General features: G+C 37.2%; 2 protein-coding genes across 2 annotated transcripts; one reads left to right on the forward strand and one right to left on the reverse strand.

Moving 5' to 3' along the window:
* The first annotated feature begins 12,119 nt into the window (after window positions 1-12,119).
* On the forward strand, window positions 12,120-15,194 carry LOC111916633 (cytochrome P450 97B2, chloroplastic). Its single transcript, XM_023912301.3, has 12 exons — window positions 12,120-12,413; window positions 12,610-12,793; window positions 12,890-12,997; window positions 13,068-13,152; window positions 13,247-13,485; window positions 13,569-13,742; window positions 13,813-13,920; window positions 14,024-14,110; window positions 14,196-14,284; window positions 14,376-14,529; window positions 14,618-14,767; window positions 14,862-15,194. The coding sequence occupies exons 1-12, from the start codon at window positions 12,295-12,297 to the stop codon at window positions 15,087-15,089; spliced, it is 1,725 nt and encodes a 574-aa protein (XP_023768069.1). The 5' UTR covers window positions 12,120-12,294; the 3' UTR covers window positions 15,090-15,194.
* On the reverse strand, window positions 15,148-16,557 carry LOC111916634 (syntaxin-121). The gene has a single exon (XM_023912302.3). The coding sequence runs from the start codon at window positions 16,218-16,220 to the stop codon at window positions 15,333-15,335; it is 888 nt and encodes a 295-aa protein (XP_023768070.1). The 5' UTR covers window positions 16,221-16,557; the 3' UTR covers window positions 15,148-15,332.
* Window positions 16,558-17,240: the final 683 nt, after the last annotated feature.

A 17,240-nucleotide genomic window follows, 5' to 3' on the forward strand; every position in this document is an offset into this window, starting at 1 on the left:
TAAGCATAACTTCTTCATACGAAGTCGGATTTCAGTGTTCACTATAGATCTGGAATCCTCATATCGACTACTTCATCTTTCATCAAGTATATTCAGCCTAATTATTATCTTATTTTAGACGTGTATTTTATTTCTATTTTTATTATATTACTATAAGTACATATATTTCATATAACTACACATAGAAAACATAATACTCAAATAATTCTCTTTATTTACTTCATATAAATGTTACAATTATTAACCATAACTATTACATAATCTTATTAATGCATAGCAATAAACGTAGGTGTTGCACTACAGGGGTTCACAATGATATTTTTCAACATTTAACTTTTCGAAAAATATTTTTCGTGCATCCGGGATAGTACAAGACGTGAAAACCGTTCTAGGAAAATATCTAAAACCTTGTATAAAGAACAAATTGATTAAACAATATTTTTTACTATCTGAAAATTGGTTTTTATAGTGAAAACCGGTTTCTAAATTGGTTTTTCAAACTAGTTTCACCAAACCACTACAAACCAATTGTTCGATTTCAAATCGGACCAGTTTCAACCAAACCAATTTATAAACTGGATCAGGTGCCATTTTCAAATCAGTTTCGGATGATGAAATGTTTTTGTGCACCTATACCAAAAGGCCTGACAACCTCTACGCCTAACTCGCCTAAGGTAGTCCACCTATCTTAGCATAACCAACATTTGCTAACTCACAACCCACCATCAGTGGACTTTTAACAATGACGACAATACCAACAACCTTCCTATAGTTTTTTTGGTATCATAAATTGTTTTCATCTCCTAATATTTGACCAATTAATTTTGTGGGCATATAAATTAATGAGTAAATTAGACGAGTTGTCCCTATGGTTTATGGTAGTTTGTGCGTTTAGACCCTAACTCTTTTTAAATCAAACGGTCCTTATTATATCTTTTTGTTTCATCTTTAGTCCCTAACATATATTAAAAAAGATATTTTGCCCTTATGTATATCTTTTTAATTTATGTTATTTATTATCACTTTAAATTAAAAAAGAAAAGAAAAATAAAGCCATGCAGCTAATGTTAACCTACACCGTAATAAAAGAAAAGTTGCTCGCCATCCCTATTCCTTCCTTCGTCTCGATACCTCTATCTCAATCTTGTCGACATATCCACAAGTTGCCGCTACATCCTATTCTCCATTTTAACTTAACGAGGGAAATGGATGAAAGTGAGAAAAAAGTAAATGAAATTGATGTTCCTTTTTTTCATTGAAGGAAGGAAGTGGAAGAAATGGAAGTAAAATTTTCCCTCCTAACTTTCCTTCCAATTTGGAAGGATTTGGAGAGAAATTAACAAAATGTTTAATTTTCCCTTCACTCTCCTACTCGGAAACACAAAATACAACTTTCTTACACTTTTCTTTCTTTTCTTTTCTCTCCTTACTTTCTTTCCATTTCATTTATTTTCTTTGTTAAAATCCGGGAACTAGGAACTAGAGATAATGACCTCCATCATCAGCACTCCCCTCTCCATCTCCATCATTTTCTCGCCAGAAAAACTCTACCCTTGAAGCCTCCCTACCTCTGTCGCCCCCTCTCTTAGCTCTCTATCCTTTACATATTGGAAAACAAACAAACCAATAAGTCACTATAAAAACTCGAACCATAATCATGGGCTTGCTTCATTTTGATTTGATTTATTTCATCTTTGAGAAGAAGTTTTCATAAACTTGATTTTTCGCAGAAACCACAAAATAGAAATTTAGTTTCTCCGATGATGGTGGTGACGCTTCTCAATTTTTGGTTTTCAATTGTTATAAAACATTATTCAATTTCAATTTGTAAGTTTGTTTTTCCATGCGATTGTAATCAATTTGAAACAAATGTTAATGGTGTCCAATGAACCTTAACATTCCTAAATTCTTTAATGGAGGTCATTTTGATTTGATATGGTATTTTCATATTAACTTTTAGGGTTAATGGTGACAAGGCAAGAAAAATAAATATCTGATGATGGGTTGGTCGAAGAAGATGACCCGATAGAGTAGGCTGAAAAGGGGCGGTTGAGAAGAGACGAAAGGTATGGTTTTAATCATGGTGGGCTTCATCGACGATTGCAGATGATGATTCAAGTGAAGAAGATGATGAACCTGGAACCCTCGCTTTTTGTTTGGATTTGAATCCTTCCAAAGTTTGGGGGTATTGTTGTTTCATCTAGGTGCATTTTGAAAGCTTAAAGATTCACTGGTCTAGCGAAAAACATATTTCATTGATTTTGATTTTCCGTTGGGTTTATCTTTTGCGGTTAACTAATGGTAGATAGTAGAGGTTAACTGACAACGGATGTGGTATCCTGTCAAAACTCTTGTTTTTGTAGGCTAGTTGTAGAAGATGACCGAACTAGATGGAGGTGACATAAAAATTATCGGAAAATGGAACCATATCAAACACCTTTTCCGAAAACTATGGTTGCAATGTGTGGGTTTTATGGCAAGAAAAGGGGAGAGTTATACATGTTTCCGACGAAGGGATTGAATGGAAGGGAGGGAGAAAAAAGGAGTATGTGGCAGATGAAGTCGTCAGTGGTTTTGGAGTTTGAAGAAGATGATGGGGGAAGGTGATGGTGAGGGGTATGAGTGGGCCCCACCTTATTTAATAAACATTTTTAATAGATAGATAACAAATAAATAATAAACAAATTATAAAAGAAATACAGAAGGATAATTTAGTCTTTTAACATGCAACAAAAATATATAATAGAGACCGTTTGGGTTAAAAAATATTAGGGACCAAACACGTCAGTTACTCCAAACTACATGGATCATTCGTAATTTCCTCTAAATTAATTTATGACTTAGACTAATGTGTATATGTTTTTACTTAGACTAATCTTCATAAATGGTCCCTGTGGTTTTCAAGAATATCAAGCTTAATCTTTAAAATCATTTACCAAAGAAAAAACATCATAAATGGTCCCTGTGTTTTCCCAGATTCTGAAGTTTAGTCCCCGTGGTTTAAAAATCTCATAGATGGTCCCTGTGCTTTCAAAACTTTTGACAGATGGTCCTTATCCCTCACACCGTTAGAACCCCACCTTTAACCCTTATTTCATTAAAATAATATAAGGGTAAATCGGTCTTTTCACCTGTGCCCTCTTCTTTATTAAGGGAAATGATTATGCCACTGTCTTCTTCACGTCAAATCCCAAACACTCTTCATCACCCAAGAGTACAGTGACTTCGTCTTCAACATATCACTCTCATCCAAGAAACAAAAGTGGGGTTTAGGGTTTACACAGCACCAAAGGACAATGGTTCTGTCAATATGGTGTTTGCATGAAAAAAATGCGTGCTTGAAGGACTTGCAATCGAGACATGGTAAGATTTTTCATAAAAAAAAACTTAAGTTTTTGTTTTCCTTGAATGTATTCGTGAAGATAAATCATCTTCTTTACCCTTTCTATTTTTGTGTTTGTAGAGGGATATGATAAATGTTTCACGTTGAAGATACACTATAGTGGTGTCTTCACCAAGTCACATGGAAGGAAATACGTCGATGGTACTGTATCATACGTAGATGACGTTGACACTGATTTATTTTCAGTCCATGAACTCGATGACATGGTTCGAGAATTAGGGTACAAAGGTGAACAAACTCTTTACTACCATTTTTGTATCCCTGGATTTCCCTTAGACTACGAGTTATTGCCTTTAGGTAATGACCAAGATATTCTTAAATTGGTTTCGTATGTCCCTAAGCACAAACTTATAAAGGTCTATATTGAAATTCGTCAGACTAGGGTAGCAAGTTATTTTAAGTCTCCTACCAAAGTTGTTATTGAGGAACTAGAACCTGAGAGTCTGTCACCTGAACTTAATAGAAAAAAACCTTGTAGAAGAGAAGTAGGATCGTGTAGTAAAAAGCTTGAGTTGGACCACCTTACCAACCATGTTGTTGACCAGTCACATGTAATAGATATGGATGAAAGTCAGGATCATTCAAAGACAACGAAGTAATGTCATTGATGTGAATGACAGATTGATCATGGGCCACATAGAAGAAGCGTGTAAGGGTAATTTAGGCAATCTTGCAGAGGAACCAATTTGTGAAGATATTGATGGACAACAAAGTGTAAGACTCGATGAATTTGAAGCATTTACAGATGATTATTCAACTTATGTTGACTTTGATGCTGAGTACAATGTACCAAACGGTGAAGACAATCAAGTAGAAATGGAAATTCTATAGGGCATGGTAAGTGATGACACCTGAACTGCTGAACTCAGTTGATAACCCTCTGGCTGCTAACTGACAACTCTCTGAAATGCTGCTCCTATAGCTCCCTGAGCAACCAATACCAATAACAACATTGAGACTAAACTATCCTCCCGGGGTCAACTAAGTCAACTTTGGCCAAAGTCCTGGTCAAAGTCAACCTTCCTGATTGACTCTACTCGTTGAGTCAACCCGTCAACTCGTCGAGTTCTTATACTCATAAAACTCCCATAACACGACTTAACTCGTCGAGATGAACGATCTCTAAATTCCGTCTTGACCAACTCACTGAGTCGCCAACTGACTTACAGATCCGAAGCTTAACCAAAAGAGGTTGGGGGTCTGCGACCTGACTCGCCGAGTCCAAGGCAATCTTCAACAGACTCGCCGAGTTGTTCTTCCAACTCGTCGATTCCATGCCCATCTTTATATGACTCACCGAGTCTCTTCAATCCTTCATCCATACAGAAGTTTTTTGAGCCATGCAGGGGCTCCAAACTGTAGTTCCACTCTTCTAGGGCATAGCCCCCACGTAAAGTTGCAAACTTTACATGAAACCAAGGAGTTAAAGGTCCAAATCACTCTAGGGCTAGGGCTTAAGACAAAAGGGTTTTACCAACAAATCTTTGACTGATGCTTTATGACATTTTAGACCAACAAAAGTCTAGACCTAAAGTAGCAACCTCAGATCTAAACTCCAAACCTAAAATAAATCTCAAACATACCAAAATGGCCCCAAAGCTCATCCATGAATAGATCTAGATGAAAAAGAGGGAAGGTAACAACTTATTACCTTCAAGATGTGCCCAAACTGAAATAGATTCTGGATCCACACCACTCTCTTGATGCAAGCCCTTTTGATCTTCAAGTTTCTTCCACTAGAAACAACTTCCAAAGCTTCAATCTTCCCCCAAAGGCCTCACACACACACACACACGAGGTTAGGGTTTTCTGGTTCTCAAGGGCAATAATAAGGCTGAGATAAGGACATAAAGTCCTTTAAATAGGGTGCAACCCTCGAGATTAGGGTTTTTCTCATTCCAGCACCAACTCGTCGAGTCCAGCTTCCGACTCGGCGAGTTGGTCACTTAATTCGCGACCCAAAACCTGCTCCAACTCGGCGAGTAAGTATACCTACTCATCAAGTCCCTTCTTCAATTTACACTTTAAGCCCTTAACTCAAACTTCTGAAATTCGGGATGTTACAAACGTCATATCATTCCAACGCCTGAAGAACGTTGTGACAGGCAGTCTGGGTCAATAGTACGGTTATAAAACTCACATGAAGTATTAAAACATTTGATTTACGAGGCTATCAAACGCTTTAGTGATTATATATATACATATATAAATCTACTTGCACTATTTTAGGTATGGAAAATACTTATGCATTCCGGTTTTTGGGACTTTTAAAACTACTATTCATTTATGGAAAATATAGGATTTTCTAGAAACAAACTCAGTTACTTTATACAAAAAGACATACAATTCTTATACAAAAACGCTTATGAACTCACCAACTTAATTGTTGACACTTTTTCAAAACTACTTGTATTTCTCAGGGATTCAGTAATACAAGTAACAACAACTTTTGGGGAAGGGACGCTAAGGCGTCAATTTCGAACTTATTTTATCATCATAATGTAATTTCTTTTGAAACATGTAATACAATCAACAATGTAACTTTTTAGATTATATTTATGATGGTTGTGTTTGCTTTCTTTAACATATATTCAACTGTTATGATACTACATGAAGTCATTCGCCCTCGAATGATTCCACCGTTCTGGTTTAGGGGTGTGACATATATATATATATATATATACACACACACACACACACAAATATTTATATAATAAAATCGAGTAAAATCATGTCATATAGGTTTATCCAACACATATTGCAGATAATAAGCGCATATAACATTTAATTATTTAACAACTTCATATTTATGTGTAAGATGAAAGTAACTATGCATTCACTTGATAAAAGTGGATGCCTCGTAATTTGGGCAAAACTTCACCTTAGTACTTTATCTTTTCCTCTAACGTGACCTAGGTACAAATATCACTAAGTCTTAGTCTTATATTCCTGGCGACTAATGATAGTCTAGATTCTTCACTAATCCCAATGCTACATCAAGATCTATCAAGTAAGGATCAACCAGGTGGGATCGTAATAGAGGTAGGGTCTGTTTGGTGTACATAGTATACTGTTTGGAATTCCCACTTTAAACACCTCATTAAATCCAACATAGACATCATCCCCGTAAGTAGATCAGTCAGTATAATGATTTGCAATTACAGTTAAATCTTATTTATAGGTTCATATTAACGACTGTGACTATAAATATTAGTTACACTAAAAGTGCTATAAGTGTAGCTTAACTTATAGAGGTTTTCCTAACAAAAGTCCTAAAATTGCACTGGAAGATCTCTGGCCTGATAGCTACTAGTTTTCGGTCTCTCGGGGACCTTAGTACTAACCAAAATACCCTAAATACCAAAAATTTTGAACTAGGGAGAAGAGATTTGAGAGGGATTGTGTGGAAAAGGTGTGGAGATCAAATGAGGGTTGGAGGCTATCTATAAGGTTGAAAATGACACTGCGCGCTACACACAGACCATATGTGCGCCATGCATCTGGCCTGGTCGACCTCCCAGCTACCGACACATGTCATCTTTTGCGTGGTGCGACGTGACGACTTCTAGAAGGTGCGCGTTGCACCTTATTTGAGCGAGGTGCACTCGTGAAACTTCAAAAGTTTGTAACTTCTTCATACGAACTCCGTTTTTTACGTTCTTTATATCCACACGTAGCTATGATCGAGACCTACAAATTTCTTTAGACTTCGTTGGCTAATTATCACTTTATTTTTTATTTATTATTTTAGACGGCTTAGACTGCTAATCTCTGTTTAAATTTCATATCTTTTGCATACGACGTCCGTTCTCAACCGTCTTTATATCGACAGACTCCTATTAACGATATCTTCAACTCCCTTTTAGATTGTTTCAACTAAAAATCAACCAATCTAAAATCCGATTTCTGTGCTAACACAATTGTGCAGAAACTTTGAAAAATCATAACTTCCTCTCACGAATTCAGATTTGGACATTCTTTATATGCAAGCTCTCGGTTTTACGTCTACTGTGACTTTCGTTTAGATTTCTTAGGCTAATAAAAAACCTATCTAAAATTCAGTTTTTATGATATGCAGAGTCGTGTCGGTTTAATCGCGAAACTTCGAAGAAGCATAACTTCTTCATACGAAGTCGAATTTCGTAGTTTTTTTTATATGTACGTGATCCTTGTCGCATATACTATAAATCCAGTTAAGATTATTATCCTAAACAATATTCTATCAAAAATTTGTTGTATCGCCTAGTTGTGCAGCCCGAATATGCGGGCGTTACATCGACAGTAGGTAGGTGGCAAGGAATGGCGACTTAAAGCGGAGGAGGCGGCAGTCGGTGGCGACGTCGTTATCGGTGATTGAAAAACAAGGCTGGGAGAGCGAGAGAGAGCAGTGGGGAGAGAGGGCAACCCCCTCTCTCTATGTATAGGAATTTTTGGAGCACAAAATGTTGACAAGTGGCACCCCCTAAGCTTGACAAGTGTCACGCTCACAACACGACACTACCTCACCAAGATCTACATGCAATTTGACATCTCACATTTATTCGCACATTACTTCATTGTCCCGAAAATTATAGTTCGAAATATGTAAAAATAGTATTCTAACGAATAGTATAACTGTAACGACCCAATTTTCACGTCCAAAAATTTTGTTATATAACATTACATAAAAGCATTAATAGTTAAAACATTGTTTGATTAAACCATTTCACATCGAAAACCAAATTGAAAACCACAACATTCGATCAATCAAATATCAGAGTATCAATCCCAGAATAAACTCGTAACTGCGGAAACAAGAGAGTGTGTGTGTGTGACATGCTTCTACCGCGCCGACTCCTTTCCCCTAGCTGAGGAGGTACCTGAAACCAAAACTAAAAACCGTAAGCACGAAGCTTAGTGAGTTCCCCCACTGTACCACATACCATATAATCTCATATCATACACATATTGTCAGGCATATCTGGGTGCCCGACCTACCCCTTCGGCCCTCTCGACCGGATATTGCCTAGCATATCTGGGTGCTGGCCTCCCTTTCGGTCCTCTCAACCGGATACTTCCTAGCATATCTGTGTGCTGGCCTCCCCTTCGGTCCTCTCGACCGGATACTGGGGAACTATTTCTCCCCTCTACTACTACTACATAACATGTATCACAATATCATAATCTATCTAACATGGCTGGGTATGACTACCCCTTCGGCCCTACCGACCAGATATCTCGGAGACTATCTCCCCCTACTGTCACTAGCACATAGCATCATATCATACTAGCACATAAACACAACACAGGTAGTAGTAATCCCTAGATGAATATCACAGAGACAATCATCTACATACAACTCCTATTGGTGGGCCGACATTGTGGCCGTAGACCCACCGCTACTGGAAGGTAACTCACCTCGAAGTAGCTGCTGATCTGATCGGAAACTGATTGTCTACTGCTGCTGTTGCTGCTCCGGAAATCCTCCGGTTGAAATTCCCACAACATACTCAATCAAACACTGCTAACTGACCTTTGGGTAAAATGACCATTTTACCCCTGATCATGCCCTAGGTCAAAGTCAGAGTCAACTTTCAGTTGACCCGACTCGCCGAGTTGGCTCTCCAACTCGCCGAGTCCCTACCCAAACGATTGTCCCGAATCCCGTTTCTACTCGTCGAGTTAGGCGATGACTCGACGAGTTCTCCTTTTAAACTGATATTCAAGTCCTTCATCCTACTCGCCGAGTTGTATGAACAACTCGTCGAGTTCATCTTCATCCGATGAACACTTATGCTAAGACTCGCCGAGTTGTATGAACAGCTCGCCGAGTCAGTTCTTGATCTAAGGAGATTGCCTTGAACTCGCCGAGTCAGGGCATTGACTCGCAGAGTTCCTCCATAGATGAGTTCAGCTTCCGACTCACTGAGTCACACCCCGTGACTCACTGCTCACTCGACACTACGAAAAGGGGACAAACTCGGAGACTTGCGAACCGACTCTCCGAGTTAGATGAACGACTCGCCGTCGTCACCATGCAACCACTAACTACACGGATTTGCTCGATTCCAGTCCATGCCATTCACAGATCTGGGTTCCTAGAGCATGAATCACACGTAAAGTTTCCAACTTTACGTGTAGATATTCACCCATAAGGGTTTTAGGGTTCAAAATGCACCCAAAAGGGTAGATCTAGGGTCTTCATGCAATGAGGGTCCATAAAGGCAACAGATCTGAGCTCCTGGAGCTCAACCATGCCTAGATCTAAGGGCCAATCAGCTTATTACGAAATAATTTGCACATACAAGCTTGGGGATTGGCTCAAGAATGACTTAAATGAAGTAATAAGCATATAAACAGGGGGAAAACGGGTTATACCTCAAAGGAACTGCTGAGAGAGCACAAAGATGCTTGGATTCCTTCCCTTCCTCTTGATCTACTCCCCTTTTGCCTCAAAACCTTCAAGAACACACAACAATTGCTTCAAACTCTCAATGAACAAGCTTAGAACGAGGGTTGGGAGTTCTGAGGGTGAATGGGGGCTGGCTTGGGGCGGATATGATGTTTAAATAGGGTGCAAACCCCTGAAACTTAGGGTTTCATCCAACAGCGGTGACTCGCCGAGTCCAGGATATGGACTCGCCGAGTCGCCAACTTAAACGTGTCCCGGGTCCCGTATCTACTCAGCGAGTCGGACTTATGACTCGCCGAGTCCAAGGCTAAAAAAGAGAGAATACTCAAATAAGATTTACGTACCAGGAACCAGGTGCTACAATAACTATATTAAATTTATGTTTGAAGTCATTTGTCAGGGGATTTCGGTTTCAACGAATCGACTGTTTTTCATAAAAGTGTTATGACTTCAAGTTACGGTAATTTATAAAATAGAATCCAATATTAGAGTATTGTCTTATTCATGAAATATTTTCAAAATCACTTAACAAGATGCGTAGCTATTCCAACAAATCGTTTGAAGATTCGTTTGCGGAAAAGCCAGTATTGTGTTGTTTCATGTCGAACTTTTTTCGGGCAAAAATAGTTAGTTCCAAAATCAAATACTAAATTGACTAGTGATCATGGGAAAATTGTTCGGGATCAAAAATTCATGTTTTAAAGTACAATACATAGTGTTTGAACTTTGAAGTGACGTTTCCAGGCCTCAGATTGTTATCTGACAGTTTGTGTTCTTTAAAAGGTCGTAACTTTTGTATATAAACTCCGTTTTCAACGTTCTTTATATCCATGAAATCGTGTTCTCATGCTCTATCAGTCTAGGGTGTTATTCGTACATAATAATATTTAATACATAAATCTTATTTTCAATGCATTAATTAATTACTTATGTATAGTCCATGGGGAGAACTAGTAGGGGGGTTGTCGGACGCTTTGCCCCCCTCAATCTCCTTTACAATTCAAACTATTAGTTAAATAAATAATGAACCTATCACTAATTTGAAGCCCATGTCGGTTTTTTGTTGCTAAGACTCTTCAACCTTTTAAATTTCCAATTATTATAAAGAAAAATAATAAGGCTATACTATGACTAAAATTGAAGTACACAACTAAAATTCCACATTTATTTTAGTTTATGTCATTAATAGCTCTTTTAATTGCCGATTTACAAGTATATTAAGTTACTTTTTTCTTTTTATTCGTAGTAGTGGTTTAATTAAAAAAAATATAGTATTTAACTCCTTTTTATATGATTTTTTCTTAATCATTTTTATTTCTAATTTTTTCACTATTGTCCAAGACCTTTGGCGGGTATTAATATAAGCTCCCCCTTATCCTCAAATCATGGCTTCGCCCCTGTATAGTGGATAGAGTTTGTTTGACAAAGTTTTATATTCATAGAAGACTTGAGTGGTATTCCGCATGCATTTCCAAGTATAAAAACTTTATTTGCATTAAACTACATTGCATTAGGTCTATTACATGAGGTGTTTGTGGTGGTTTGACCGACGATCTTTGACCTAATTTCTTGATTGTCACATGTAGTTTCCACGGATGGTGCCATTTGATGCGCCTCGGGTTTCCGAGTCTAAGATCTATTGTTAACTTCTTCGCGTATGGATTATGTGACTAGCTCTTGTACCTGAATTGCATCATAAATCGTTACACGTTCATCGGGATGAACTCCCAGCAGAACGCCCCGAAGCTTAAGTTAGAAGACAAATATCAAATAAACCTCAAGGAATAGTGAATTTGATCAATGGTACATACCTTTGTTATTCGTTATGGCTTGCTTTTATACCTATTTTCCATGGGAAATAGCGGCTTGGACATGTCGAGGCGATAGTCTAGTCGCCATTAACGTTCTTGCTACCGAAGGTAGAAAATGTTGTACTTAGGTTGTGTAATTAGTCTTATCAATACGGATTCATGAACTGTTATGATTCGTTAGTGCATTACAACCTGTTTAACGACAATACTAATGTTTATATGATTTGATGTCATTCGTTAGTGTAACCGATTTGTTACTAGTGTAACCGATCTGATCATCTGAATGGTTCAGAAAGACCATACTTGCAGTAACCTCGGTGACTCAATCTAAACCATGGTTAAGGTTCGGCGAGTATTGTTGTTCTCGTTCGGGATAGTATGCCTCTCTAAGCATATACCTCATTATTTATTAAGGGCATATATAAAATAACCAAAAGTTATAGGGGTGGAATGCAAATATCCCCACCTAACCAAAATCCGATTTTGGGCGCACAGTAAACAAACATTTCAGTTAAAGTATCTTCCCAATGCATTCCAAGTTCAGTTTTTTAACTTCAACATTCTACTACAATTAGCAGCAATACCATGTGGGTGGCTCCCCAAATTTGCCACTGATATCATTATATCGCCATCTCCAATTGCGTCGATCTTCCTAACCGAAACCCCTTTCCGATTGAATTTCAGTAGCCATGTCAATTGTCACCAATAGTTGCTCTATGCTCCCTCAGTTCTGCACAAATGATATTCCATCTTCAACTTCTTCTAAACCCTATCGCTTCAGTGCGAATCCGAGAACATGTCGAATCAGGTAACTCAATTTGAAATTCTAGGAGAACATAGAAATCCATTCGGCTGCTTCATCTGTGTTAAGTTTTTTTTGTTAAAGAGGTGATTTGGACATTCAATTTACTCTGTGTGGTGGCATGAATTACTTAAATTGATTACAAATTTTTTGAATCCGATTATAAGAGATTAGTTGTGGTTGTGTCGTATGATGAATGCAGATGTCAATCAACAAGTACAGATGAGAAGACGAATAAGAGTAGGAATGTTTTGGATAACGCAAGCAATTTATTGACTAATTTCTTGAGTGGTGGAAGCATAGGTTCCATGCCTGTAGCTGAAGGTGCTGTGTCTGATTTGTTTGGGAAACCTCTTTTCTTCTCTTTGTTTGACTGGTTTATAGAGGTACTTCTCATTTATCTTTTCATTTTTCTTCTCTTTGTATGATTAATTCATAAGCTATTAACATCTATGACACCTCAATGATGATTTGTTGAACAGCATGGCTCGGTTTATAAACTTGCTTTTGGTCCAAAAGCATTTGTAGTTGTATCTGATCCAATTGTTGCCCGATATATTCTTCGTGAAAATGCATTTTCATATGATAAGGTACAATTCTTAAGTTCTTGATTTTTTTTTCCTTCACTCTCTGTAATGATACTTGATATGTATCAATTAGGGTGTTCTTGCTGATATTCTGGAACCAATCATGGGGAAAGGATTAATTCCTGCTGACTTGGAGACTTGGAAGCAAAGGAGAAGAGGTAAACTGGATATTTATTAAGCCCTTTTTTGTATTGTTTAAAAATGAGAGTTAATTGTTAAGACAGGTGTCTGTTGATTTGTAACTTTTCACAGTTATAGCTCCCGGATTCCACACCTTATATCTGGAAGCCATGGTGCAAATGTTTGCCAATTGTTCAGAAAGAACAATATCTAAACTCGAGAACCTTCTAGAAGCAAAAAACTCACAAGGAGAACATGAGATCGAGTTAGATCTCGAAGCAGAATTCTCAAATTTGGCACTTGACATAATCGGTCTTGGTGTTTTCAATTATGACTTTGGTTCTGTCACAAAAGAATCTCCTGTCATTAAGGTCTAGTCATCATTCAATACATTAACAAATTTTATTTTTTCTAAAAAATAAATAATAAAATCTTTTTTTTTTTTTAATCTCAGGCAGTATATGGTACACTTTTTGAAGCTGAACATCGTTCTACATTCTACATTCCTTACTGGAAATTTCCTTTAGCTAGATGGCTTGTTCCAAGACAAAGAAAGTTTGCAAATGATCTCAAGATTATTAATGATTGTCTCGATGGTCTTATAAAAAATGCAAAAGATACAAGACAGGTGACTCTCATTAATAAAAGTATAAAACCCACAAATGTTTTTTTTAAACTTATAAACTTTTTGTTGATAGGAAACAGATGTTGAGAAATTGCAACAAAGGGACTACAAAAATCTTAAGGATGCGAGTCTTTTGCGTTTCTTGGTTGACATGAGAGGAGTTGATGTTGATGATCGTCAAGTAAGTCTGTCATGACTCATGTGTTAAGTGTTATCTCACTTTTTTAAATTAAAATAATAATTTTCAATTTGAATAATATTTTTTTAGAAATTTTATGTAACAGTTACGAGATGACTTGATGACAATGCTTATTGCTGGGCATGAAACAACAGCTGCTGTTCTTACTTGGGCTGTCTTCCTTCTTGCTCAAGTACAAATCAAACCAAAATATTACCATTTTGGACATTTTTGTAATTATCACTTAATTTTATATGTCTAAATTTCTTATTATTTAGCATCCAGACAAAATGAAGAAAGCACAAGCTGAAATCGATACAGTCATCTCAGAGGATGGAATAACTTTGGAGTCCCTTAAAAAACTAGAGTAGGTTTCGGGTTTTCCAAATGAATGTTACTTTTTCAATAAGTATATTGCTATAATTTATAATGATTACTATTTTTGTTGCACTTGACAGATACGTTAGACTCATCATTTCTGAGAGTTTACGTTTATACCCTCAGCCTCCATTGCTCATCAGACGTTCTTTAAAATCAGATATATTACCAGGAGGTTGTAAGGGTGATAAACAGGGATACCAAATTCCTGCTGGAACAGATATTTTTATTTCAGTAAGTTAAAAATCAAACATTTTTCATAATCTTTCAAGTGGGAATTCAATTGTTCTTATGTAAAGATTTTTATTAAATTTTCAAACAGATATATAATCTCCATAGATCTCCATACTTCTGGGAGAATCCGAATGAATTTGAACCAGAAAGGTTTCTAGTTCAAAAAGATAACAATAATATTGAAGGGTGGGCTGGTTTTGATCCATCTAGAAGCCCTGGAGCTCTTTACCCAAATGAGGTTTTTACTTTTTACTTTTACTTTTTATTGTTCTTACTTGATGAATTGTTGAAAGCGTGATCTAACAGATTCATGGGTGGTGATGTGATAACAGATTGTATCAGATTTTGCTTTCTTACCATTTGGTGGAGGACCTAGAAGATGTGTAGGAGATCAGTTTGCGTTAATGGAGTCGACAATAGCTTTAGCCATGCTATTATGGAAGTTTGATGTGGAGTTGAAAGGATCGCCGGAGTCTGTGGAGCTTGTCACCGGAGCAACCATCCATACTAAGAACGGACTCTTCTGCAAACTCAAGAACAGATCTCGCAGAGAAGATTGAATTCAGGTGATTTTTGTTGTATTATTGTAGTGAAATTAATCAAATATTGATACAGAAATTAACGAAGAAAATAGAAGAATGAATATCATCTCATCTGCCATTAAATTACAATACTATGAACACCGATCAAACCAGAAAACATCAATCTCAGCATCTCACCCACGAATATGAACAAATAATTGGAAAACAAAAACTAATAAACATACCAAAAGGTACAAGTATTGGAGCGCAGAGTACAGGTTTCTACTTCCATGGTCTAATGGACAAGACGATGATGGCGATGATAATCAGTAACAGAAGGATCGCATAACAAGTCCACTTTCGTGTGTTCTTTTGTTTCTTCCTGGCTTCATTCAATTGAACAGTTCCACGAGTCACGTACGAGTTGGCTCTGTTGACATGGTCCTCGATGTTATCGAGTTGCGCTCCTTGATGTTCCACAAGCACAGCCATATCCATGAAAACCTGATGAAGCTCCTTAAGGTTTCTCTCGATCACTGTAACGGCGTCGTGTCGTTCCTGAATTTCAAGCACTGTATCCATCACCTGTCCTCTTCCTTGCTCCTGAATCGCCTTCTGTAGAAAAGTCTCGCTTTGTCCTGTTGAGATTAGGTTATCGACCGTAGCTTCATCAGCGTTTTCGCCGGTGACGGTGTAGTACCTTCTCTGAACGGTTTCCCGGTGTTCGGCGGTCATTTTCTGACGGAGCTCGTTGAAGGACTTCATCGACGTCTGGAGTTGCTTACGGAGACCGTTTACGACGGAGGTTCGTGTCCGGTCGGTGGAGGTCCCCGGACCACAGCCGGGGAGATTCCGGTTGGATGCATTGGAACGGTCTAGGACTTCTAGACGATTCTTAATAAGCTTCGCTTTCTTCAGAGACAAAGCGACGTCGTTGTCCATCTTCGTTCGTAGGGTTTTGATGGATTTAGCGTTGTGTAGGGTTTTGCTCTCCTCGTTCGACGATTGAAGTTGATCGTGAAGTAACTCAAGACCTTTGAGCTCCTCCTTTATCGCCTCCACATCTTCAAAGAACTTGTCGAGGTTCGTACCGTCGCCATCGGCGGCGTTCCCCATCTCAATATCACCGTTGCGACCGGCGGAAAACGAGCGGGATAGAAGATCGTTCATCTTTGTCGCCGGTGTTTTCAAAATTCAAAAAAATAAAACACAAAATCAGAAATCAAAATCGTTCCTTAATCTGATCGATTGGAGAAAGAAAGAATTTGTGGATTTGGGAGAGGATTATGGGAGAATTATGTAAGGATTAGAACTGAAAAACGCGGTGGCGAATTGACTTTTCTTCCACGGCTGCTTCTGGTAGACTAGTCCAGGTCGTTGGAGGATGGCGGGACGAAATTTCAGTAACCCTCGTATTACTTTCAATATTTGAATATTTTCTTATAAACTTTTACTAATATAATTAGAAAACATCACAAAATTTATCTAATTTTTAGTTAAATAAATATAATCATTATCAAATAATATGGATTTGCGTTCACAAATTATATAACTAATACGACTTAAAGAAATTCGTGTTTGAAAAAACATATAATTTGTGATTGTTTAATTATCTACAGAGAAGATAGTCAATTTTACATCAAGTGTAACATATTTATTTATCATTTACCATTTTTAATTAGGTTGATTGACTTTTTACTCGACATCTAACCGTGGGTAAAAGCTTTTTGTGTTAATTTTTTCTCAGTTTGTTAATAATAAAATTTGTAAAGTATCACATGATTAGTGTCTAACTTCAAATTATCTAAATGACCCGATAAAATACCGACTTTGGGACTTGATTGGTTGTAAATAATTCGTTTTGTTTGATAATTACTTTTAGGATTATATTATGTAATAAAAAAATAAATTTATCAGAAACACATAAACAGAAATTATATGGATGCTAATAGATTAATTAAGTCAAATGGAAAGATAATCTTTGCCAACCGAAAGATGTACTATTATGGTTGGCCACGAGAAGGATGATCGCCGCCAGGTTTGGCTTTTCGAATACTATATTGCTTCCTTCATTGTGAAAAAAGAATATCTCTTTTTGATTGTTCAAAAACTATATAATAATAATAATAATAATAATAATAATAATAATGTTTTTATAACTTTTTAATTTGAATTTATTTGTAAATATCG

This window comes from Lactuca sativa, chromosome 1, assembly GCF_002870075.4.
Source record: "Lactuca sativa cultivar Salinas chromosome 1, Lsat_Salinas_v11, whole genome shotgun sequence".
NCBI classification, from domain to species: Eukaryota; Viridiplantae; Streptophyta; class Magnoliopsida; order Asterales; family Asteraceae; genus Lactuca; species Lactuca sativa.

What these genes read in the sequence shown, in the direction of transcription:
- LOC111916633 (XM_023912301.3), top strand. Translation starts at nt 12,295, where the DNA reads ATGTCAATTGTCACCAATAGTTGCTCTATGCTCCCTCAGTTCTGCACA. An exon ending in CCGAGAACATGTCGAATCAG is followed by an intron (nt 12,414 to 12,609) that starts GTAACTCAATTT and finishes TGATGAATGCAG; the next exon opens with ATGTCAATCAACAAGTACAG. An exon ending in ATGCAAAAGATACAAGACAG is followed by an intron (nt 13,743 to 13,812) that starts GTGACTCTCATT and finishes TTTTGTTGATAG; the next exon opens with GAAACAGATGTTGAGAAATT.
- LOC111916634 (XM_023912302.3), bottom strand. Translation starts at nt 16,220, where the DNA reads ATGAACGATCTTCTATCCCGCTCGTTTTCCGCCGGTCGCAACGGTGAT.